Raw genomic sequence first — 26,875 nt, 5'->3', positions numbered from 1 at the left:
TTTTAGATTTCTCTGTTAATAGTAGCACATATGTGAAATGTATTCATGTCTACATTTTCCATGTAATGCCTGGTATCCATAAAGAATAAGTTCAGTAATTAATTTATAAAAGGAGTGGAGAAATATCAACTATCTTGCTTTCCCAGTAGTGACCAGAAACTAAAATGAAATAAGATGAGAATTATTTTATTCCCATGATGTTCTTATTAATTGCAGATGAGAAACTTTCTGATTAGAGAACTAAGCATGTTTTTATTTACTACTATCTGTATTATAAAATTTGTTTTAAATAGATTGTAGATCCATGATTTAACACTTTTTGCCTTCAAATTTTTTAATAAGATTTCATCCCTCTTGCAGCCTCTTTTATTCATTGTTCAGACTTGACCTGGGGAATATGTTATATTTTCCACCATTCTTTTAGTTCAGGTGCATAAAATTTGTGGTTTATTGATGATTGTTTCTTCCGTTGTTCTATTTAAAACCAGTCTCACTTTTTTATCGATATGCAAAATTCCATTCTCATATATTAACATTGGAAAATAGATTTATGATTAAAAAGTGAATACATTTTTTTAATAATATCTGTAAAATTTTATAAAATATTTGGTAAGAAATACGCTGAGATGAAATAAATTTCATTTGTTTTTCTTTGAGGAAAATGAACTTGTTTAAAATTACTTCCTTAATATACACATATAAAATTTGGTTTGTTTTTTGAAGGTTATATCATGATAAATTTTTAGAGTCAATACATACAGCAACGTTCACATCTGCATGTCTTTTTATGTATGATACATTTTGGACAGAAGATGTGTTTCAAGAATGTTAGGTTTTTAATCCACTTTAAAGTGCACCTGTCAATCATTCTGTTTTATAATCTATGTATCCCATACATTGGTTGTAGTACAGAATGACTAGTATTTTCATTTCAGCTGTGCATATTACTTAGCATATCAGCATTACATAAAGTTGTCCTAAGTACATAATATCGTTTCATTTTTTAATATTAATAATGCCACTGGAAAAATTCTTATTATTGAAATGGATATTTCCAAATAATCTCATGTTAGATTATAGAAAAGTTCTGACGACAATGAAGTTATCCATATGGAATTTATGGTTTTTGCTATTTGTACTAGAAGGTGTTGCACTTACCATAGTAAATAGTAGAAATATTTGCATTTTAATTGCTTAACTTTTAAATAAATTTGCACATATGCGATACCAGATTTATTTGAAATGTTGGCTGCTAATTACTTTAAAACTTCTACCATTTATTTCATCTGTTGTTCAGTTTAATAATAAACCGTTTTTAAGTATTTCTTCGGGTGTTCAAATGTTACTTTCTGCAGTCTGCAGAATTTTCCTTTTTTTTTTTTTTTTTTTTTTTTTTTTTTTTTTTTTTATTATTATTGTTTTCAAAATGTATATATTTTAATATAATTAAAACACTATGCAAAGACAATTATGTGGAAAATTTGAGTTTGTTATCCCGTCTGTAGATCATGATATTGCCTTTATTTACATGCTGCAAAATCAATGCGAGGCATTTGTAAGAATTTCAGTGGGTTTGTAGGCAGCAATTCAGAAGTTTTTTACATCCGAGAAAAATCAGGGTGTATTCTCAATATAATCATTTGTCTGTCCATCATATTTCTTCAATAAAGAAACATTGAAAAAAAAACTTCGTTTTTGCATTTTAAAAGCTGGGTTTTAAACATTCATGATCCATATAAGGTAAAATATCTGCAGTATTGATTTCTTTTGGAATTTCGCATTCAAAATGTAAATTCTTCACATCATACATGCAGTATAAGTGTAGTATTTTCACTGATGTCTTGAAGTAATTTCTGTGCAGTAACTTTTGCTTCATGATCAATTAACTGTGGAGTAATCACCATTGAAAGCAATTAAGCTATACATCTGATGTTACTTTCCCTCACCCCAGCTAACTATTGGATTCAATCCCATAGAAGGACAAACTTCTCTCCTTGTATGGATCACTCTTAACGTGCTCTGCCATGAAGAGAGAACTTGTAACCATTGCTAGATATATTTTTCCTTCTCACACCTAATAAATATGTTTTTGCTTTCTAATTGTGCTTCTTACACACAGCATGACAGATTACTCATTAATAAGCTAAGAGACTTTCATTCCGTTTAATTTATCTGCTCATCGCGAATAACATCTGGCATTTAGATGGTAAACAAACGAACTGTGCAAACTTTCAATATTTGCCAACCAAACGCATAACACATATCCATAAATTAACACTGGATAATCCAAAAAAAGAAAAGCCCAAGCCTATCTTCATAAAAGTGATAAAAACTAACATAGTGTACTGAGCATTCGAGAAACAGAAGCAGAACTGGCTACTAGGTGTGAAAATAAATATTCGATTATCACACTAAACAGTAACTAGTATCAACTATGGAAATACAAACTTGAAATGCTTCTGAAAAAATTAATAGGATTATTCGTCAGTTCAGCACACACAGAACTGATGTTGATATACGTAAAAATGAAACTCATTGACAAATGCTAAAAAAAAGGCACACTAACAAAAGAAACAACTGCTTTAAAAAAAAATTTTAACGCAAAATTCAAGCATTTCAGTCAGCAAAGATGCAATTATTGCAAAAAATAGGACACCTAGGTTTGCACCTAGGAAAAGAAAGCAGATTCTTAATTAATCACGAAGAAAACAACAAAAACGAAAATAACTGTTTTTCAAAAGTGAGAAGCAAGTGAATAAAGGAAATTATGTAAATAAACAAAAAAACCAAGTCACTGTAAACGAGGATACACACGAAGATGAAAACAAAAATAAGAAATTGAGAAGACTGAAAATTACATGTTTGAAGTCATTAGAGAAAGAAAATTTCAAAACTCTAACTGGTCGGTTGATTCAGGAGCCAATTGTCATATGATTGATAAACTTTTTCATGAAATTAGGTAGAAGCAAATAATTGCTGATTGTTTTCAGATGAAGTTCAAAGGCATCAAAGAAGGATACTTATATTGTACAGACAACTAAGATAATGGAATAGAAGTAAGACTCTTAGATGTTCTGTATGTTTCTGGCCTAGGAAGATTAATATTCATGCGAAAAATTAAAAAGGGTTTACAGTTAAATTTTAGATATTTGCAGAAAACAGAAGGAAATTTATATACCATAACTGAATTACAAAGAAAAAAGGCTAAAACTGCAGATGCAGAAGGAAGTGAAAATAGCATAGAGAAATTATGAAGCAATCAGGAGGCTAAAGAAGGATGACCTGGCAACCAGAATAAGGATTGATCAAGAAACTAAAAAGGAAAAAGAATGCCAATGCTGAAGCAGAATGTCCGAATTGCCATATCCCAAGCTGAACTACTATAGAGCAAAATCAGTTCTAGACTTCATACATTTGGACATTTATGGACTGATTGGTACAACATCACTAGGAAGAAAGAAATACTTCATAACTTTCTGCAACGATCATTGGAGATACGCAACAGTCTGTTTGCTAGCTACAAAAGATAAAGCTATCTTCAGTTAAAGCAATTGTAACCATGAAAAACAAATGTGGAAAGAAGCCAAAAGTCTTAAGAACAGACAATGGAGAAGAATACACAAACAAGGAGATGAAGAATATCTAAAGAGGGAATCTAACATTAAACCTCCGTGACATATTCGCTGCAACAGATTGGTAGAGTAGAAAGAAAAAAAAGAAAAATCATACTTAATGGAAATGACAAGATGCCTACTACTTGATTCAGTACTTAAAAGACAATTCTGGGGTGAAGCTGTAATGATGGCCCCATCTACAAAACAGGCTACCATCAAGGTAAATCAGAAAAACCTTTTGCAAGCTCTGGAATAATAATAAAAAACCTTAAGCCATATTGCCTAATTCCAAAGCAGAAAAGGAATCCTCATTGGATACAGTAACTGTACTGGAAGATAGAGAATTTACATGCCACACACAAAGTTGTGATCAGAAGAAGCATAATATTCGATAAAAACAAAAATGGAGAAATACCTCATCGATTAAATGATCAGAATGGCCTCTTAAAGAAAATCGAGATAATAGTATCCAAATGCTGCAACAGAGGAAGGAATTGAAACAGAAGAAACTTCCCTAGTACCGAGAAGATCTGAGAGAATGACTAAGGGAATCCCACTATATTTTCATACATGGCTAACAACATAGAAAATTAAAGCTGCAAACTTTTCCAGCCAAAGAAAATGAACTTTGGTTAAAAATCCATGAAAGAAGAAATGGAATCACTAAAGGGAAACAAAACATGGAAACTAATCAATCTTTCAACAGGAAAGACAGCAACTGGAAATAAATGGACATTAAAAACAAAATTTGACACTTCAGGATATGTTATCAGATATAAACCTCTTTTAGTAGCTAAGGGATATTGCCAACAATTCAGGCATGACAATGATGAACCATTTGAACTAGTTGTAAAATATACCACAATCTTGGCAATAGCAGCTCAAAAGAACATGTATGTAAACCACTTCGATGTAAAAACAGCTTTTCTATATGGAGACCTGAAACAACCAGAAGGTTTCATCTCTGTTTCAGAAGCAAAGCCTGTAAACTGAACAAAAATATCTACGGACTCAAACAGGTAGCTGGCAGAAATTGGAATCACAAAACAGCTGAAATCCTGTGCAAACAAGGATATGTTCAAGGAAAGGCTGATCCATGTTCCTTTACAATAAACAAGAAAAATGCAAGAACTTGTATAATCATATACATTGATGACATATTAGTCGTGAGTGACAAGGAGGGTGAATCAATTCAAGTTCAACATTCAAAATCTTGGAGAAGTATCTATGTATCTAACAATCAAAATTGAAACAGATAGAAGCTTTTAACTTCATCAAGCTAAAAAGATTAGGAGTATGCAGGGTTCATACACATTTCTGCACATGGAAATTAAGTACTTTTAAGGACCATTAATGAAAAGAATTAAGAACCTATCAGCAAACGGGAGTTGAATAAATTCAATCAACTTATGTCTGAACTTCACTTTTGTAATAAAATAGATCCGTTCTTATTAAACATACAACAAATTTGAGAATAAAATCCACTTGATAAAATTTATTAAGTAGCATTAAATATTTTGCATGTATAATAGTTGGACATATTTGAAAGAAGATTAGAGACATTTCATTTACATCTTACTAACAGTTAGCTTTATGTTGATTTTTTCTGTTGTGTTTCGTTTTGTCACATGCTCAGTTTAGAGGTTTAGTAAATAGCAGGTAGATTTTATGTCAAACGGCATAGGTTGAAATGAGAAGTAAAATCATAATCAGCGTGATTCAGTATAGAAGACCGGCTGTTGCCTTGAAAGAGGCCTGCTGATCAGAACAAATCCAAAAGCCTGGTATGATGTTGACAAATTTTGAAAGTAGTGATGCTCTTAGTCATAACTTCATATAGCATTCCCAGGAATTGTAACCCAGAGGTGAAAGTTTGTTGTATTATTTTAAGTCTCACTAGATGCAAAGAATTCAGTTTTACATTTTTATGCTGTATCTTGTGACCACACGGTAAAGATTAATGAAACCAGTTAGTTACAAATAATTAAATTAGCTAGTTTGATACCCTTAGTCATTAGATATTTACATGGCCACTATTAAATTTATTTTTTTAAACCATTTGTTAAAAAAGCACTATTAAAAACACAGTCTGTTAACATGTGACAGATTAAAATATATGTAATTTATGACCATGTTTCTTAAACGATATTAAGATTACACATTAAAAGCTGCAAAACATTTATGCTTGGTAGCAACAATACTAAACAAAATATTTATGCATCTTTTTAATTTGAAGCCTATCCAGACATTCTGGCTAATTTATATCAATTTCCTTCTCTTTAAGGATCTTTTCTAACAATTAGAAATTTGTTTCAATGTGCAAACCAATATTCCCACTAGTTTCTGCGTGTTTTATCTTTTAACTTGCCAATCTCTCCACTATGTACCTATGAGGTTTTATTTGATCTGATAAAAGTCCACTAGTTTATTATGTTTTATTTTTTAACTTGTCAATCTCTCCACTATGTACCTATGAGGTCTTATTTGATCTGATAAAAGTTAAATAGTCCTAAATCCCTGACAGACATGAAGCAAATTATCACTATGTCTGAAAATAACTACAAAGTCAGACAAAGGTTAATTCCTCTTATTTAAAAAGACCTTAGAATATAAAGGCGTGTTCTCAAAATCAACTACAGCTTATGGTGATCCAATTACACGGGAACAGCCAAATTCAAACTAAAAATGTGGCCTAGTAGTCAGGCTACACAATTTAATTTTAATCTAAGCTGGCTCAGTAACACATCGTAACAAACTCGTAACTCTTTGTAATGTAGTTATCGCAAAACAAATTCAAATATCGGCAATAATAACGCAATGATGAATAAGTACAAATTACCACAGCTGGTAAAAACTAATGCAATGTGCAAGCAAAGGCCATAAACAAATTCCATCTTACAACCTCAAAACTTTAGTTTAAAAACTATCCAAGTGATTTTCATTCTGGTGAGGAAACGGAAAAATATAACAAAGGCTTAAGTTATAAACAACTGCTTAATTTACATAATAATAACTGTACATATCTCCGAAGAATAATTTTCTTTCTCTTTATGTGTTCAGTTTCTTTCTTCAACATATTTCCTCTTCATTTTACACTCATGTCCACAAATTAAGGATAATTCGGAGTCACGCGGAAATCGAACTCTAAAATAAATATATCACCTGTAAAATCACTACACACATCTTCAAGAATCATATGCAAATTTCAGGAAGTAACCAGATGACACCGATGGTACGTCACAATGACAAGAGTGTAAGAGAATATAAGGAATACAGGCAAAGAAGTAAAATTGTTCGCAGGCGCTTTATAAGCATTTCAGTGCAATAACCGAATAGTTATGACACAAAGGACGCATTTGGATGATTTTTACGTGGTAGAATTATCGGCCGTACCCAACTGGAAGCATCAGACAAACTTGGAATTGCGCAGAGTGTCATCTCCAGGCTTTGGCAACGATTCCAAGTTGATGGTAATGTGAGTAGACGTTACAGCACAGGTCGCCCCTGTGTGTGTGTGTTGGTTGAGTTACAACACCGAATGAGGATCGGTATTTGGCAGCTACTGCCAAAAGAAACAGGCGGAGCACAGCCTCAGACCTGTCCCGTCAGCCACTGGTATGACAATTTCAAGGCAGACCGTGTACAGATGCTTAGGGCAGATTGGTCTATATGCTCGTAGACCTGTCAGATGCGTTCCACTTACTGCAACTCACTGTCACCTGCGGTTAGCCTGGAGTAGAGAGCATGCAATGTGGACATCGCAACAGCGGGCTTGTGTGATGTTTTCCGACGAGTCCAGGTTTAGCTTGCAGTCTGATTCCTGCCGGACTTTCATATGGAGAGCTCCAGGTACCCATTACTACCAAGAAAACATCATTGAATGACACTGTTACGATGGTGCAGGAGTGCTCGTTTGGGGTGGAATTATTCTGGGTTCCAGAACGGACCTGCATGTTCAAATTGGAACCATGACAAGCCAAATCAATTGGGACGTCATTCTGGAACAACATATACGTTTGTTTCAGAGCGCCTTGGGCGCATAATTTGTGTTTATGGATCACAACGCCTGTCCTCACCGTGCAAACATCGTAAGCGAATGCCTTCAATCGGAGGATATCACCCATATGGACTGCCCAGCATTCTCACCGGACTTGAATCCAGTACAGCACGTGTGGGACGTGCTTGGCCGACGAGTTGCAGCCCGTCAACCTCCTCCTACATGTCTACTGGAACTTCGGATAGCATTGCTTTTTGAGTGGTGTAATATCCCCCAAGATCAGATCAATAATTTGATACTCAGCATGCCTAGGACTGTATTGCATCGTCTGGGAGACATACATTGTATTAACAATCATACCAACCATATAATATTGTTTTTTTTTTGTAAAAGGTTTTTATTTGTAATTTGCTCCAGGGAGAAAAAATCGCTAATTTTTTTAATAATATCAAACATATAGCATCTTTTTTTGGTCTTTACCTTTTGTTTAATAAATAAGCTTTACAAATAAGTCAAATTTTTTCTGCTTCTAACTCTTCCTTTGTCTGATTTTGCATTATCCTTAATTTACGGATATGAGTGTAGAATTTAATTAAAAGATTTTTGTTATTCTAGAAACTGAATGTATAGAAAAGGTGCTAATTTTATTTCTTTAGTAATATGAGCATTCAGAATAAATATGAAATGATATATGATAAGAGGCGGTACACAGCCAGTGTAGCAGAATTGTTAGAATTTATTGACACATCGAGCAACAAAATCTAGAAATGGCAAAATTTTAAAATTTAGGATCCAGGGAGACTGGGTGGAAAAATGCTTAGTGCTAGTCCTGTGTATGAAGCACAGAGCCGTAGCTAGAGTTTTCAGCACCCGGGGAGAACTGAAGAATTTTCGCCCCTTCTCTAGAATGAAATTTTCGCCCCTCCCCTAAGAATGAAAAACATTTCATTCTAAAATTTTGTAATATCAATTTGGCCCCCTATGCGCCGGGGTACAAATGTCCCCTCCTAGCTACACCATAGATGAATCTTTTAAATGATCAGTTTTCAATTCTTTATTAATAGAAAAATTCCTTTTTATAAAAGCCTGTCCATGCGATAAGAATAGAAGCATTTTTGATATTTTCCATGCTTGTGTCTAGTGAAAAGTAGAGAAAACAAAGCGAAGATAAACATGTTAAGAGGAAAAAGTGTAAAATTAATTTTAAAGAGAAAACTGATGCATATTGAGACAATTACATGGGGAAAACTCTTACCGTGAAAAAATTTAAAACGAAGGCATTTTTAATTAATTACATAGCTATTTTATTTTTGCAAAGAATTGTAATTGTTTCATAAATTATGCTAAAGTGCAGTTTAAGCATTTATTACCTTATTTTTCAGATTCACAATATTGTATAAAAAGTCGCCAAAATGGAAATGTATATGATAGCGAAAAATGTTTCAATTTTATTTAATTTTATTTCTTGAATGCAATTTCAGTATATCGTTATTTTAATGAAATTAATCAATGTTATAGTATTTTAAATAAATATAAAAACATTCCCAGATTTCCAAATTAAAAATTTTGTATAGAAACTGATCTTTAAATCGCCAAATTTGGAACCAATTAATAAAGAATTCACATTCCCAAAAGCGAAAAATTTGTTCAAGAGCTCTTTATTAGAAAAAAATGGAATAATTTTGAAATGCTTATGTTTCACTTCTTGCTCAGAAACTTGAGTATCCCACTGTTTATATTAGAAATAAGGAACAAATTATAATCCATGAACCTATTCACTCATTCAAAAGATAACTATATCAATGAATTGCCAAAAATATGTGTCCAAAATGCTAATTCATATTCAAAATGACAATCGTAAAAAGAAGACAGAAATTCCAGATGATTAAAATTATGGACTTTTAAGGACCAAAAATCGATTCCAAAAAACATAAGGACTTTTAACAGGGTTGCCACTCAAACACGAGAATGAAATTCCCTGACTTTTCCATGTAGCAAATTCACTTAATTATTCAATAAATCCCAGAGGACATTTATTATTAATTATTCTTGGTACACTTTGTTTACTTTTCCACTTATGAAACTTAATAAAATTTAAGATATATACATTGGATAACAATTGTACGTTTTATTTAATTATTACTCATGATCATCACCAGTTCAATACGAGGCTAATTCGGTTCTTATAAATCACAACGCAATGCTAAATAGTTAGGTTAGATTTTAGGTAAATTTAATTTGCATGAGGTGTCTTCTTAAAAGGCACCTTAACACTTGAAAACACAAATATAATTATAATAGGAGTTGTTTTCTCCTCTGAAGATTGAGATTAGAATCTGCCCAATCTGGAATAAAATAAGTCTTTTTTTGCAGACATTCTGCAGCTAAACGAAAGAAAGAAATCTATTTAATGATATTTTTTTAATAAATTGAGGTATTTTATATTTATTTCGCAGTATACATAAGAAAAAAAATATGTGCATTAAATTTCGTGATGGTATGTCATCATACTGCTAGAATTAATTTCAGGATTATGCCAGAGAAAATTTCCTGAAATTTGGAAATATTATTTACTAATGATAAATAAATTTAGAGGGAAGAAGCAACATTAAATGATATGAATAACATAAAAATAAAGATAATTACTTAAAAATTGAATTAGAATAATCAACGCTATTTTAGCGAATATAGTTATATTACATGGTTAGCCTAGATGACTGGTTACTATTTTTTATTTTACTACTATGACAAGGTATTTATTAAAAAGGAAAGGAAAAAAATAGGTTTAAAAAGATTTTGCGGTAAAATCCTACTATACGAGACGGCCTTCGCACGACTTTGAAAATTGTCGCCAAGAACAAAATGACCCGTTTACTGCTCATGATCATGTCAAGAAATGTTCTTTGACAAAAAAGAAAACTACGAAAATCCGTTTTTAAATTATTGCGAAAAATCCAAGAAAAACGTTTTATCAAAGAACATTTTTTCTTGGATTTTTCGCAACAATTTTAAAAACGGATTTTCATAGTTTTTTTTTTTTTCCTCAAAATAATTAATCCATGAATTAATTTTTGCGCCAAAAAATATTTTCTTTTCCTCTAGAGTTTAAAGAAATTTTAAACGATATTCATTTTATGAACTCTTGATAACGTGACCTTCGAACTTCAACACCGGTTTCAAACTTTGGCGTCATATATATCGCGCATGCACAGTTGTTTCCCTCTATGATGGAACGGAGCCACCTCTGTTCAAAAGAGGTTTTCCTTCTTTACAATACATATTCTTTGATTCTAAACTTCATGGTACCGTATACTAGGATTAAACCCATTTTGTTTTATACGAGAACAGGTACTTTCTTTAGTTCGTGCACTGCACATGCGATTCTCGAGGTTACTGGAAGCCAAAAGTTGCGGGAAACTTGCTTTGCCTTTCTAAAAGACAATCAAATTGGAGCTGCGAAAATTGGCTCTATGCCAGCTGCCCGAATGACACACGTGATACACATTTCGCCAAACAAGTGATCTCTTCCGACGTCGGCGCAAAACTCGCCTTTTTTGGCGGAATCGTTGTATGAAATTCTCTGACTTTTCCAGATTTTGACTAAAACACTTAAATTCCCTGACTTTTTTGGTCAGTTTCCGAATTCCCTGACTTTTTCCGGTTTTCCAGGTAGTGTGGCAACCCTGTTTTAACCCTTTGCGGTCGTATGTCCACCCTCAGCCACCAAAGCCTTTTTACCGTTCTGGTCGTATGTCTGCTCTCAGCCACCAGACTTTTTACCGTTCCGGTCGTATGTCTGCTCTCAGCCACCAGACTTTTTACCGTTCCGGTCGTATGTCTGCTCTCAGCCACCACAGCAAGGAACTATACGAATTGTATACTGTATGCATTCATGTATCAGTTTACACTTTTCCAATACGAACCTCAATGCCTAAAGAACCTATTCACAAACCAATACGGTGCTCCATCGATTGGAGATAACATAATCTAATCTAAACAAAAGCACTCGCCATGCAAGACGCAGTCGTCTTTTGAACATAATGAAATCGACAACATTCGATGATACCTTGTAGAATTCCAAAGAATATTTTATAAATTATATTTAACAGTAATTAGACATTCTCTCTTCTTAAAATATTCCAAAATAATTCCCCAAAATTCAGCTAGAAGAGAGAGCAGGATACTTATGCCATATTTTATGTTTGCCCGAAAATTGGTGGTACACTGGTAGGTGATTTTCGTGACTGAGCAGATTCAAAACCAGGAAGACCATCGACAAGGAAGAGAGACTTAATGGAAAACTGCACATATTGTGGCATTGTGAAAATGTAAAAAGTAAAGATTGTAGTGTATGTTCAAACAGAAAGATTAAGGGTGGAAGGCACCAAACCAATTATTTTTGCGATACATGCACTCGAAAACTTGGCCTGCATGTTGGAGAGTGTTTTGAAAAATATCACACGAAGGAGAATTATAAAACATAATTTTTATACAAAAACATATCACTAGATTAGTGTACTGAATAAAGATATATCTAAAGTTAAAAAAAGAATTACTAAATCTTGTTTATCCATCGTAAACTTGCGTGTTATGTATCCCTGCTCTGCGCAAAAGGTTAAGGACCATATGAACCCTGGTATAATAAAAAAAATTCGATGGAGAGTCAGAAAAAGAAAATGAGCTATACACCCATGATTATGAATTTTATGACGAACCAAAACAAACAAGATATTTTTCCCAATAATCAGGGATACAGGAAGCAGTGAGAGCACTTACTTAGCAACAGTATCGAAACCCAACATAGAATACTTAACAGAAAACCCATCAGCATCGGACTGAAACATTATAATTAAAATCGCATGATATCTGAGAGCTACAATTAATTACAAATTATATCTGAAATCTAATGGTGCACCAGTCATCAAAGCTTACAGAGATGCTGATTGGGTAGGAGATACATCAAACAGAAAATCCACATCTGGATATATATTTCAAATATGAAACAGTACAGTATCATAGACAGAAAAGAAACAAAATTGTGTCACCTTATCTTCAACAGGAGCCAAATACATCGCTCTAGCTTTAACTTTGTGGATGAAACAACTGATGGAGAACGACTTCAATAGGAAGGTAATATATTCAAGGACAATATATCCTGCTTAAATCTTTTCACGAAAGAAAATTACAGTAGCTATATCAAACACATCAATGTTGTAAAATATAACTACGCCTGTTATCTATAAAATCACGGAATTGTAAAATTACAACACTGCAACAGCAAAATGTTGTATGCAGACATGTTCACGAAACCCTCGAGACAACAGCTGGAATTTTGTTAAAAGGTTGATCTTACTCTGGATGAAACAGCTCGAGTGAGAGATTGTGAAGCAATCATCATTCAAAATGAAAGAAATTAAACTGTGCCTACGAAATTACTTTCCCTCACCCCTGCTAACAGGAATTGAAGTTATCCCAAAAAAAGACATCTCTTGTAAGCTCCAACATTACTTAAGATCCATTCTTCCAAAAACATAAATGTTTTTGTTTTCTAATTAAGCTTCTTACATACAGCAAGATGGAATACCCATTAATGAGGCAAGAGACTATCATTCTATTTTATTTACCTGGTCATCCCAAATAGCCTGCATGTAGATAGTAAACAAATGAACTGCGTGAACCTTCAACATTAACCATATTGAAAATGTGTATTTATGGAAACCTCCTGGAAGGGATAAAAATGTACTTCAGAAATTTGACTTTAAGTTACAAGAATGAAATGATGATTTGATTCCCTATAAGGTAGTTTTGAGCATTAAAAACTGATAACCAGGTTTAAAAAAAATTGCAGTGCATATTGTCCCATATGTATATTGTTGTTCAATATTAAATGACATCACATTAATCAATTAGAAAAATTTCTTTAGTATATGCTTTTAGCATTTTGTCAAATAAATAAGATTCATGAATGAAACACAAATATTTCAATAAAATCAGACTAAAATAATGAACCAGTCATTTATATACAAATGTCTTCATCTTTAATATATACTTAAATAATCACTTTCATTGATTTAATGTTTTTGGTAATTAAAATAATCATTTGACAAACAAAATTTTGTATATAAAGCGCAAACTAATATATACATAAAGTTTATATATACTTAATCAAAACAGGCAAAAAGGATTCTCTGAATATTATAGGTTACCGAAAATTATTTTGATTACATCCAAAGGTAATAAATTTGATAAAACAGGTTCCTATATAATTTTCTTTTAGCAAAATGTGTATTTATGAAAACCTACTGGAAGGGATAAAAATGTACTTCAGAAATTAGACTTTAAGTTACAAGAATGTAATGATGACATGATTTGTAAGGTTTTTTTACAAAAAAGTACTGTTAAGTCCTTAACAAAATAAGAGTTTTCATCACATGAGAAATTTTCAACTTGAAGTACTCAAAGGAAAATTTAAGACTTAAATTCAAACATAAGATTAATGACTCAAGTTTTAAAATATGTTAATATTTTACTATTGAGATTGCCCCAAACAGATGAGCAGAAATACTGCTATGCTGTACCCTATATACATTATACTTATATGCTAATAAATAATTCCAATTTGATTCCCTATAAGGTAGTTTTGAGCATTAAAAACTGATAACCAGGTTTAAAAAAAAATTGCAGTGCATATTGTCCCATATGTATATTGTTGTTCAATATTAAATGACATCACATTAATCAATTAGAAAAATTTCTTTAGTATATACTTTTGGCATTTTGGCAAATAAATAAGATTCATGAATGAAACACAAAGATTTCAATAAAATCAGACTAAAATAATGAACTAGTCATTTATATACAAATGTCTTCATCTTTATTATATACTTAAATGATCACTTTCATTGATTTAATGTTTTTGGTAATTAAAATAATCATTTGACAAACAAAATTTTGTATATAAAGCGCAAACTAATACATACATAAAATTATATATTGTTGTTCAATATTAAATGACATCACATTAATCAATTAGAAAAATTTCTTTAGTATATGCTTTTAGCATTTTGTCAAATAAATAAGATTCATGAATGAAACACAAACATTTCAATAAAATCAGACTAAAATAATGAACTAGTCATTTATATACAAATGTCTTCATCTTTATTATATACTTAAATGATCACTTTCATTGATTTAATGTTTTTGGTAATTAAAATAATCATTTGACAAACAAAATTTTGTATATAAAGCGCAAACTAATATATACATAAAATTCATATATACTTAATCAAAACAGGCAAAAAGGATTCTCTGAATATTATAGGTTACCAAAAATTATTTTGATTAAATTCAAAGGTAATAAATTTGATAAAACAGGTTCCTATATAATTTTCTTTTAGCAACTTTTAGCAAAATGTGTATTTATGGAAACCTACTGGAAGGGATAAAAATGTACTTCAGAAATTTGACTTTAAGTTACAAGAATGTAATGATGACATGAATTCTAAGGTTTTTTTTACAAAAAAGTACTGTTAAGTCCTTAACAAAATAAGAGTTTTCATCACTTGATAAATTTTCAAATTGAAGTGCTCAAAGGAAAATTTAAGACTTAAATTCAAACATAAGATTAATGACTCAAATTTTAAAATAGGTTAATATTTTACTATTGAGATTGCCCCAAACAGATGAGCAGAAATACTGCTATGCTGTACCCTATATACATTATACTTATATGCTAATAAATAATTCCAATTTGATTCCCTATAAGGTAGTTTTGAGCATTAAAAACTGATAACCAGGTTTAAAAAAAATTGCAGTGCATATTGTCCCATATGTATATTGTTGTTCAATATTAAATGACATCACATTAATCAATTAGAAAAATTTCTTTAGTATATGCTTTTCGCATTTTGTCAAATAAATAAGATTCATGAATGAAACACAAATATTTCAATAAAATCAGACTAAAATAATGAACTAGTCATTTATATACAAATGTCTTCATCTTTATTATATACTTAAATAATCACTTTCATTGATTTAATGTTTTTGGTAATTAAAATAATCATTTGACAAACAAAATTTTGTATGTAAAGCGCAAACTAATATATACATAAAGTTCATATATACTTAATCAAAACAGGCAAAAAGGATTCTCTGAATATTATAGGTTACCGAAAATTATTTTGATTAAATCCAAAGGTAATAAATTTGATAAAACAGGTTCCTATATAATTTTCTTTTAGCAACTTTTAGCAAAATGTGTATTTATGGAAACCTACTGGAAGGGATAAAAATGTACTTCAGAAATTTGACTTTAAGTTACAAGAATGTAATGATGACATGAATTGTAAGGTTTTTTTACAAAAAAGTACTGTTAAGTCCTTAACAAAATAAGAGTTTTCATCACTTGATAAATTTTCAAATTGAAGTGCTCAAAAGAAAATTTAAGACTTAAATTCAAACATAAGATTAATGACTCAAATTTTAAAATAGGTTAATATTTTACTATTGAGATTACCCCAAACAGATGAGCAGAAATACTGCTATGCTGTACCCTATATACATTATACTTATATGCTAATAAATAATTCCAATTTGATTCCCTATAAGGTAGTTTTGAGCATTAAAAACTGATAACCAGGTTTAAAAAAAATTGCAGTGCATATTGTCCCATATGTATATTGTTGTTTAATATTAAATGACATCACATTAATCAATTAGAAAAATTTCTTTAGTATATACTTTTGGCATTTTGGCAAATAAATAAGATTCATGAATGAAACACAAAGATTTCAATAAAATCAGACTAAAATAATGAACTAGTCATTTATATACAAATGTCTTCATCTTTAATATATACTTAAATGATCACTTTCATTGATTTAATGTTTTTGGTAATTAAAATAATCATTTGACAAACAAAATTTTGTATATAAAGCGCAAACTAATATATACATAAAGTTTATATATACTTAATCAAAACAGGCAAAAAGGATTCTCTGAATATTATAGGTTACCGAAAATTATTTTGATTAAATCCAAAGGTAATAAATAAATTTGATAAAACAGGTTCCTATGGAATTTTCTTTTAGCAAAATGTGTATTTATGGAAACCTACGGGAAGGGATAAAAATGTACTTCAGAAATTTGACTTTAAGTTACAAGAATGTAATGATGACATGAATTGTAAGGTTTTTTTACAAAAAAGTACTGTTAAGTCCTTAACAAAATAAGAGTTTTCATCACTTGATAAATTTTCAAATTGAAGTGCTCAAAAGAAAATTTAAGACTTAAATTCAAACATAAGATTAATGACTCAAATTTTAAAATAGGTTAATATTTTACTATTGAGATTACCCCAAACAGATGAGCAGAAATACTGCTATGCTGTACCCTATATACATTATACTTATATGCTAATAAATAATTCCAATTTGATTCCCTATAAGGTAGTTTTGAGCATTAAAAACTGATAACCAGGTTTAAAAAAAATTGCAGTGCATATTGTCCCATATGTATATTGTTGTTCAATATTAAATGACATCACATTAATCAATTAGAAAAATTTCTTTAGTATATACTTTTGGCATTTTGGCAAATAAATAAGATTCATGAATGAAACACAAAGATTTCAATAAAATCAGACTAAAATAATGAACTAGTCATTTATATACAAATGTCTTCATCTTTAATATATACTTAAATGATCACTTTGATTGATTTAATGTTTTTGGTAATTAAAATAATCATTTGACAAACAAAATTTTGTATATAAAGCGCAAACTAATATATACATAAAGTTTATATATACTTAGTCAAAACAGGCAAAAAGGATTCTCTGAATATTATAGGTTACCGAAAATTATTTTGATTAAATCCAAAGGTAATAAATTTGATAAAACAGGTTCCTATATAATTTTCTTTTAGCAACTTTTAACAAGATTTACATATACAAAATATGTAATTTAGTATCACATAATTGGTTAAGGAAACCATTTGTAAACATTATGTCTCTAAACTATAAAGTAAGAAAGAAATGAAATTCATTCTTTGATGCAGTGTACAATTTAATTATCTAATCAATATTTACATAAGGCAATATTTGAAAACGTTCCCCTAAATAAGATCTTTGTTCAGTACATTCTTCCCACGGCCTCCAAGTACCATGGCAATCATACACACCATTCACATATTCCAAAGGTTCTGATAACCTATTTAAATCATCACTTGTAACAGATGTAGGTCGTTTTGGTGATGAAGCATTATCTTCAAGATTAATTTCATCTGGATTTATAGCAGGTAAATCTGAAAGAATCCTATTGATTTCCTCATCAACAGGATCAGGTTGACAAATGCAAGGGGGAATATCTGAGTTCCTATTTATCACAGAAGAAACATCTGAAACAGAATGTACACCATAATCATTTACAGAGATACTAGATTCATAAGTTGGGCTCTCTTCATTGCTCTCATGTCGAACAGACTGAGATGATATCAAAAACTTTTTGAGTAATTCAGACTTCGTTTGAGACACTTCAGCTTCAGAACTATGAAGGGAATCAACAGTAGTCAAATTATTAGGAGAAAGTACAGTGCCTTTTTTAGCATGTAAATCAGCTATTAGCTGCTGAGTTGTTTTCACTTTTGGAAGTTTTGAGCCCGAAGGCAAGGAAGCTATCATATCTCCCAGTCGATTTTCCTGAAGCTCATTTTTTTCAAAGCTCCTTTTCCTCTTTGGGGTTTTTGAATTAGTAACTATAAGTGTCTTATCACCTTCAATTGATTTGGAATTAAATAAATTAACATTCTTGAATGCAGAACTCTCACTAGGTAAAATACTTTCAGTCACATCACTCATTCCATTGCCAATTCTTGATTTAGAGTTACTAACAACTTCTTTAGGTGAAGGACTATAGGACATTTTTCGTAGCCGTTTATTAGCAGCATTTGTTTTTGCAATGTCTAGGGTGGAATGAGCAACAGTACATGGTAATGGAGGAGATGCATCTTGAGAACACAAATTCACAGATGTATTCAATAACGGACTACTAGAGCTTGAATTGGTCCTAAGCCCTAGGTTGACATTAGGACTACAAGTTCTTAGAGAAGGCAACACATTTGTTCCACTGGATGTCATATTACTACCTTGCCTACCAGCAGATGGACTTATAGGCTTAAACAATTGACTGGAAGTCATGTTTTTACTTTGATTACTAACATTAAGTAAGCTTTTGTTTACAGAGTTAGTAAACTTAACTGGAGCATAGTTAGATGGCATAGGTAAGTTTGTTCCCTGAAGTACAGAAGAATTTAATAATGGGCTGTTTGAGGCACTAGAGAAGTAGGGACTAGAAGATCGTTCACCCATCACTGATGGACTTGAAGTTTTGTATCTTGGAGTTCCAGGCACTGAAACACTTGTCTTTAACATTCGATTTCCTGGTCCAGGTCCTGGCCCAAATCCTGGGCCAGGACCTGGACCTAGAACTGTCATGCTACCAGAAGATGAGCTAACACTGTTGATGACTTCTTCGCCATTGACACGTTGAGGATTTTGTGGAAGGAGTTTTCTCCAGCTCTTAACTAGCTCTTTAGCTCTCCTAGCAAGTTGCTCATTGTTTGTCCTTTTTCGAAGTTCATTAATATACTTCCCAATTCTTGTTTTCTGAAAATAAAACAAGAAAAAATCTCAACAAATTAACTAAAGCATGTAATTTAGCATATATAACATAAAACTAATCCATCATTCTTAAAATTCTTCATTTTCTAAAACATTGCAAGCAACAATAATATGCAAGTATGTGAGGATATGAAATACGCTGTTATACTTATGGATGTTTAGCTTGAAAGAAACAACTGTATGCACATTCACCATGCATCTCTGGAGAGGACATTGAAAGGTCAACTCACAATATAATATAAAGATCACATCAAAGAATGACTAAGGTATGTATGTATGTAATCAAGTGACACAATGTCGGTTAAGGAAAAGCTAAATAAATATCTTGCAAGTGAAGTAAATTCAACAGAAACATAGTTATATATAGTAATACTTAAAATCTATGTGCATATTCATAGCTTATTTTTTCCCCCTCTAGTTTCCTACTTGAAGTTCAAAACAACAGAACTAACTCCAAGTGTAATGAATTCAGTGCTCTCCATACAAGATTGCTTTAATGATATAAAAAGAGAACCCATAATGTTTCTTCCATGTTGATACATTTAAAAATACACAATACGTTAATTAAATATATGGGATAGAAATTAATTTATTAGGTTATATTACTAAACAGTCTTTCAAGATAAAAAGCATAAATCGATGGACAAAGGTCAATCTTGGTATTATGTCGCTCTTTTCACTAGAAGTAAACTTTGAACAGGTAATTTTACATTAAACAACAGTATTTGCAATATTCCAATGATCTCATTATTTGCTTCCTATCTCTAAACTTTTGAGAAGCATTGCTGCTTTTATTTGATCATGACTTTTTTTAATTTGATACATATTACCTTATTATTTAAAATATGTTTTTGTATTTGCTTTAATGGTTTAAATAGCATCTTAATGAATAAAAGTTTACGGAAATACAGACCAAATTACTAAAAACTTTATTAAGATTAGTCACAATAAACCTTACCACATTCTACAAAACCATAACAAACTCTCTAGATGACAGATACATTTTAACACTTTTTTTTTACGATTTAAGAAAATATCAATGTTGCCAAAACATTAAAACTTAAAATTACACTTTATAAACAAACATTACCAATTTCCCCCTTATTTGTGTTTAAAGCAATAATTTTATTCAGTCAGTCATGTCCATACTTTAATAGTTAATCTTTCAATTTCACCCTAGGTAGATATTTTGTTAAAAATATCCGCTTCTTGACTTTGTGAACACACAAACTGAGGAATGATTTGATTCATTTCATATTCACCTTTTACAAAGAAATATTTTCTATTTATGTGCCTTGAACTACTACTTTGTTTTGCTTTTCTTATCCAATCTATTATTGCTTGACAGTCTGTTTTAATTTCTATTGGTTTTTCAATTTGATCATCTTGTCCCAATTCTTCAAGTAAAAAGATGTATCATTTAACTTCACATGCACATTCACAGAATGCTAAAAGTTCAGCTTCCATTTTAGATAGAGCAACTAATCTTTGTTTGTTGCACTTCCAATTCATGACATTTTTACCTAATTTAACGAAATAACCTCCAAATGATTTTCTATCTTCAGTGGTACACCAACTTGCATCTGATGTAGCATTTAATTTCCCATTGTCAAGTATATACTAAACAAGCATTTTGTGTTTCTTTAATATATCTAAATATCCTCTTCACAGCTTTCCAGTGATTCTCTCTGGGATCTTGATTACATCTTGACAAATTACTTATGGCAAAAGCTAAGTCTGGCCTTGTGCTCGTTGCTAAGTACATCAATAAACCTAATACTTCTTGATATTTTGTTTTCAACACAGGTGGCGAAGATGCTATGTGATCAAGATTTTCACCCAATATTCCTGGAGTCTCGACAGCTTTACATTCATCCATTTCAAAGTTTTTTAAGATTTTAGTTATATAGTTTTCTTCACCGAGTATAAATTTTCCAGATTATTGCCGAATGGTCTATCCCTAAAAATTTGTATGTTTTAGTGCCTTCTCGTAATGTAAACGATTTAGATAGTTGAACGATGTCATTTATCTCAGAATTTGAATTTTCAATCACCATTAAGTCATCCCCATACACTGCTTTGACAGGATAGTTGATCATATCTTTATAAATATAAACATATGGATCTGACTTAAGTTAAATTCCGTTCCTTAAGAACTTTACGTAATTCATCATACCAGCATTTTCCCGATTGTGGTATACTTTGTTCGGATCTGATATAAATCCAGGTGGTTGTTCTATGTAAATTGGTTTATCCAAGTATCCATTCAAATATGCAGTTTTTACATCGTAAAATCTTATTTTTTAAACTGCAATTGATAACAATGTTCTAAAGGTTGCTAGTCTCATTACTGGACTAAATTCACCTTCACAATAAATTCCTTTTCTTTCATTAAATCCGGTTGCTACTAGTCTTGGTTTGTAAATTGTTTCTATATTACCCTTTTCATCCCTTTTTGCGAATATCCAACATTTTAAATAACTTTCTTATCGATGGGTCTTTCAACTAATTTCCAGACTTCATTAGCCTCCATTGAACTCAGTTCCATCATTGTATGTAGCCAGAATTCATTTTCAGCAGATTCTACAGCTTCATCACGTCTTAGGTAATTCTTCATTTGTAATGTATACTACATAATCTTTTAACGAGTTAACTGTGATTGACGAGTATACTCGTCATGGAGAAGCAGCACAATTTTGTGTATTGACGAGTACTCTCGTCATGCGTATAATGAAATGGAAAGATAAGAGGGAGGTTTATTTAGTAAGTACCGTACATAATGACAATGTAATAGAAACAGAGAAATGAAAAATAATAACAAAGAAACCGGAGCTAGTGATTGATTATAATAAAAAAATGGATGGAGTGGATATGAGCGATGAAATCATCATAGTGTATTCCACAGCAAGAAAACGACTCAAAAAGAACTACAAAAAGAAATTTCTCCATTTTTAGACATTATATGTCTGAATGCATTCATATTATATAAAAGAAATAATGGTACATTATCGCGCATCAACTTTTTGCTCAAATTTATTAGACACTTTACAACGTATCCAATTGAAAGAACTAAATTGACAATTTAGATGCAATATAAGCCAATTAATTAGGCGGGAATCATATTCCAGATCATATGCTCGTAACATCGAAAAAAAAAAGTTTATGTGAAGGTGTTCGCACTGCTACAGAAATAAGATCAGGAAGGAATCATGTTACTGGTGTTCGATTTGCAAAGTCCCATTGCGTACAGTACCCTGTTTTGCTGAATATCACTCCAGAGCAGGAATTTAAATTCTTACTTTTATATGTATAGTATTTAATTTATTGCATTTTTAGTTTAATCTGTATGTAATATATGCTTATGTTAAGTAAATATTAGAAATAAAATTTTCAATTTTATAAAATAAACCCATCTTTTTCATCCAATATCTTACCAGCGCAACTTACTCTGTGATTGAAAAATATACTTGTCATGGCTTGATTCCGGAAATACAAACTGGTGCGCACTCTTAAACGAGAGTGCAACAGTTAACTGGTTATTTTTTCGGGGGGCTTTGTCATTCGCTTTGGTCTTTTCTGTACAGAATTTCCATGACTATCATTTCCAGGTTCTTCATTTATTTGTGGATGCTCTGTTGGCTTTTCCAATGAATTCTTATCGTCGCATTCATCATCAGTGTTTGATGGTAAAATTTTCTTAGCTTCTTCATCTGTTGTATTATCTTCTCTATTGTATTTGTCTGTTATTTCTCAATTGTTTACACTGCTATCAGTTTGTTCCTAGTAAAAAATATGAAATTCTTCTAATATTTGATTTTGATTGAATTTTAAATAATTTTCTTTTAGTAAAGGTGATTAGAGTTTCTGTTCATTAAATTTTACATCTCTTCACTTCTTGAATTTTTTATTTAGTATATATTATACTAAATAAAAATACAGGAATATAAATTTTGTATGCTTTTCTCTTCATGCTTTATCATAATTCCTTTTTGAGCTTTTAGATCCATCTTTCTAAGTTTTTCTCGTCTTATATGAACATATGCTTCATATCCAAATCTTTTAAGATAATTAATGTTAGGCTTGTGTCCTTTATATAGTTCATATGGTGTAAACTTTTTATAATTTTTGTGACTCCTGTTATTCACACGTGCAGCTACTTTAACGCTTTCAAACCAAAATTTTATCAGTAATTCTGCATCAATTAACATAGGTCTAGCATATTCAATTATAGTACGATTAAAACGCCCAGCTTTTCCATTACTTTCCAGGGTATAAAGAGTTGAAAGTTCATGTTTAATTCTCATTTTTTCAAAAAGTTCTTTTATACTTTTAGCTAAAAATTCACTAACATTATCACTACGAATTCTTTTTTTAGTTTGTCTTCCTTCTTGAAGCTTGATTAGAGCTTCTGAAGTTTCACTTTTCTTCTCAATTGTTATCACAAATATGAAATTACTGTAACCATCTACCACTGTTAAAAAATAACTTCCATCTATTGATTTCTCAATTGGTTCAACTAAATCTATGTGCTATAATTCTAAAATATCTTCAGATTGCTTAAATTCCACACTTTTATAAGATGTTCGCGTCATTTTTAACGTCATTCAATGTACAAGGTTCACGATTGCTTTGAGAAATGTTTACATTTTCTAATCCAATGACCGATGAGTTTTTTTTTTTAAATTTCTATCAGCCTTTGATAATTTATATAACCTAGTCTCTGATGCCACAGTACATCATTAAGATTAGTAATTTTAGCTTCTTCAACTATATTTCCTTCAACTTCAAATTTATTTCCATTACTGTTAGCTATATATAGAATGTTTCCATGTTTATTGATCACTTCTGCTTTAGTTTTGGTACAAATTACTTTTAAATCATGATCTACAATTTTTGATACAGTAAATTTTCACTTAAATTTGGTACTTGCAAAACATTTTCTACTCTCAAGATGTTCTTATTTCTATCAGTTTGCATTTTAATGTTACCAATACCAACTGATTTGATCATGGCGCCTTTTTCAGCTGTCATTATTTGTCATTCATCATCTATAAAATTAGTAAGTATTTCTTTACTAGTTGCCTTGCAAGATGTGGCTCCTGAATCAATAATCCCTTAAATTTTTTTACTCTCTTGTTCATCTATTTCATTCTTTCCATCATTTCTCTCTTAAGACAAGAGCTATCTATTTTCGTAGATACTTCAGATACGCATGTAGCTGATTCATATTCTTTTTCCTTACTTGACATTCTATAAGTTTTATTTGTTAAATTTCTCTGCTTTCGATGTTCTCGTTCAGTTTTCATTTTACATTCAGCTGATTTGTGGCCGAATTTTCCACAGCTAAAGCACTTTATACAGTATAAAGTCCGTAATCCGGAACTCAAAGTCACAATTTTTTTTGGTATGATTTAAGCATGCGCGTAAGACTATTCAAGACTTTTTAAAATTTTTTAGCATAAAAATCTGCTGCGTGGAGCAAGATCATGGGAGGATATGTCTCCAGATACATTAAAAAATGCTTGGCATAATTTATGGCCAGCTACCATATTTCATGGCAAGGACGATGAAGATGATAGCCACGAATTTGAAGTTTTCAGACATCGCAAACTAAAGGTGGCATTTTCCAGTTATTGGATTTTGTAAGGAAATGTGGAGAAGCGGTAATAAATGAAGATGATATAACAGAAGTTTTTCATTACAATGACAATGCCCCAATCATCAATCAATTAACGGGCGGCGAAATCTGCAGTATGGTTCTAGATCCAGAAAATGCCGCTTCCGATAATGAAGAAAATGACAGAGAGGTTACTGAAAACAAAAAAATTTTGATTGATAAGTTAGTCGGTATTCTCGACACAAAAATTACAGGACTTGAACAGTGGAACTTCGTAACTGAACAAGAATTTTTTTCTGTTTATAGAATTAAAGAGAAAGTATTACCACAAAAAACGAAGCAACTTAAACAACTTACATTGAAAGAAATATATAATAAAGTAAACAAATAAATATTAAGCTTTTTTTTCTTTTTTTGTAAATTTTGATACCCTTTAGATCATAATTGCTCTTTATTTCATAAATTATGATTTCATATTTTTTGTTGTATAATTTCTGCATGCCATCTTACCAGATTTAAATTGATGATCTATAATCTGGAAAAAAACCTAATCCGGAATCGCCGAAGTCCCGACGAGTCCGGATTACGGACTTTGTACTGTATTATTATTATCCTGACATTCTTTTATTAAATGTCCTAATTTTCCATGAGTAAAGCACCGTTTTTCATATTCCGATTTTATCCAGTTTTCTTTTGCCTTAGAACTTACTTCTATTTCTTTCCTGTTTATTTTTTCCTTCTGTTTCTTTTAAAGCTTGTTTAATTGAAGCTAGATCTTTCTCTTTACTGCTTTCAATAATTTTAACATCAAATTCCTTCCTAAGTCCTTCTAGTATGAAGTAATTTAATTCTTTATCTCTAATTTTATACTCAACTTGAATACTTTTACTTTTTAGAATTACAGCTCTATTCATATAATCATCTACAGATTCCCTTTTTCATTTTCAGTTGAGCCAATTCTATTCTACATTTGATTTGAATACCTTCTGTTCTTACTGCCATTTCATTTTTTTATTTCGTCCCATAACTTCTTTGCATTCTTTCCATTTACATATTTTAACAATTGTGCAGCTGTCATATTTTGATTCATTATATTTCTTGCTATCACATTACTATCATTCCATATTTCCTATGTTTTTATTTCACTTTCAAAATTAACATCATCCCTTTTATACGGTTTTGGTGGTTCATCAGCTTCTATCACACTTCTCCATATTTTCAAACTTTTTAATTCACATTCAATTCTATTTACCCATATACGGTAATTATTTAATTTTTCCATGCAACTTAAGTTTATCATATTATATGCCATACTTTCCAATTTATATTCACTAATTATAAGTCTAATTTATTACTTAGAGAAATTAGTGTTGTTAAGCCTAAATAACATCAATGTTCTATATTCTACTTCTAATAAAAACACATTAAAGCAATATATAAAAAGAAAACTTTATTAAATAAGATTAGTCATAACAAACTTTACCACATTCTACAAAACCATAACACACCCTCCATATGCCAGATACATTTTAATTCATTCTTTTACAATTTAAGAAAATATCAATGTTGCCAAAACATTAAAACTTAAAATTATACTTTATGAACAAATAATTATCACTTGGTACACAAACTAAATGTTTTACTATACTTCAAACAGCATATCTTTAAGACTGCAATTGAATTTAATAGAAAGCGGTAATAAAATTTTACTATACTAGCTGCCAAGTTATGCAGAGACCACGCAATATGTTAGAAAGCACGTGGATCCACCGAAAAATAAGAGTTCTATCATTTTAAGCAGTTGTAATTTAGAAACTTGATGAAATATGAATATTCTTGAGATAGATAGAAAAGGGAGTGTAGGGAAACTCAAAATTCTATCTTGCATGAGGGAGATAAGATTTCATTCCCAAAATTTTATCTTGTATTAGAAAAGGAAGAGAAAAAAGTGTGAGTTGATGCAC

At 31.0% G+C, this 26,875-nt stretch overlaps 1 protein-coding gene across 1 annotated transcript in view; it reads right to left on the bottom strand.

Moving 5' to 3' along the window:
- Window positions 1–13,629: 13,629 nt before the first annotated feature.
- The window catches only part of LOC118198316 (uncharacterized), a 52,150-nt gene continuing 38,904 nt past the window's right edge, over window positions 13,630–26,875 (bottom strand). The window contains exon 3 of the mRNA XM_035369964.2: window positions 13,630–19,279. Coding sequence (XP_035225855.1) covers window positions 17,690–19,279 — 1,590 coding nt within the window. The 3' untranslated portion in view covers window positions 13,630–17,689. The remainder of the gene's footprint in view (window positions 19,280–26,875) is intronic.

This window comes from Stegodyphus dumicola, chromosome X1, assembly GCF_044657685.1.
Source record: "Stegodyphus dumicola isolate Sdum_Otavi_A_Nest chromosome X1, ASM4465768v1".
NCBI classification, from domain to species: Eukaryota; Metazoa; Arthropoda; class Arachnida; order Araneae; family Eresidae; genus Stegodyphus; species Stegodyphus dumicola.
The sequence above is the reverse complement of the archived record's forward strand: the minus strand, read 5'-3'. Positions and strand labels throughout refer to the sequence as shown.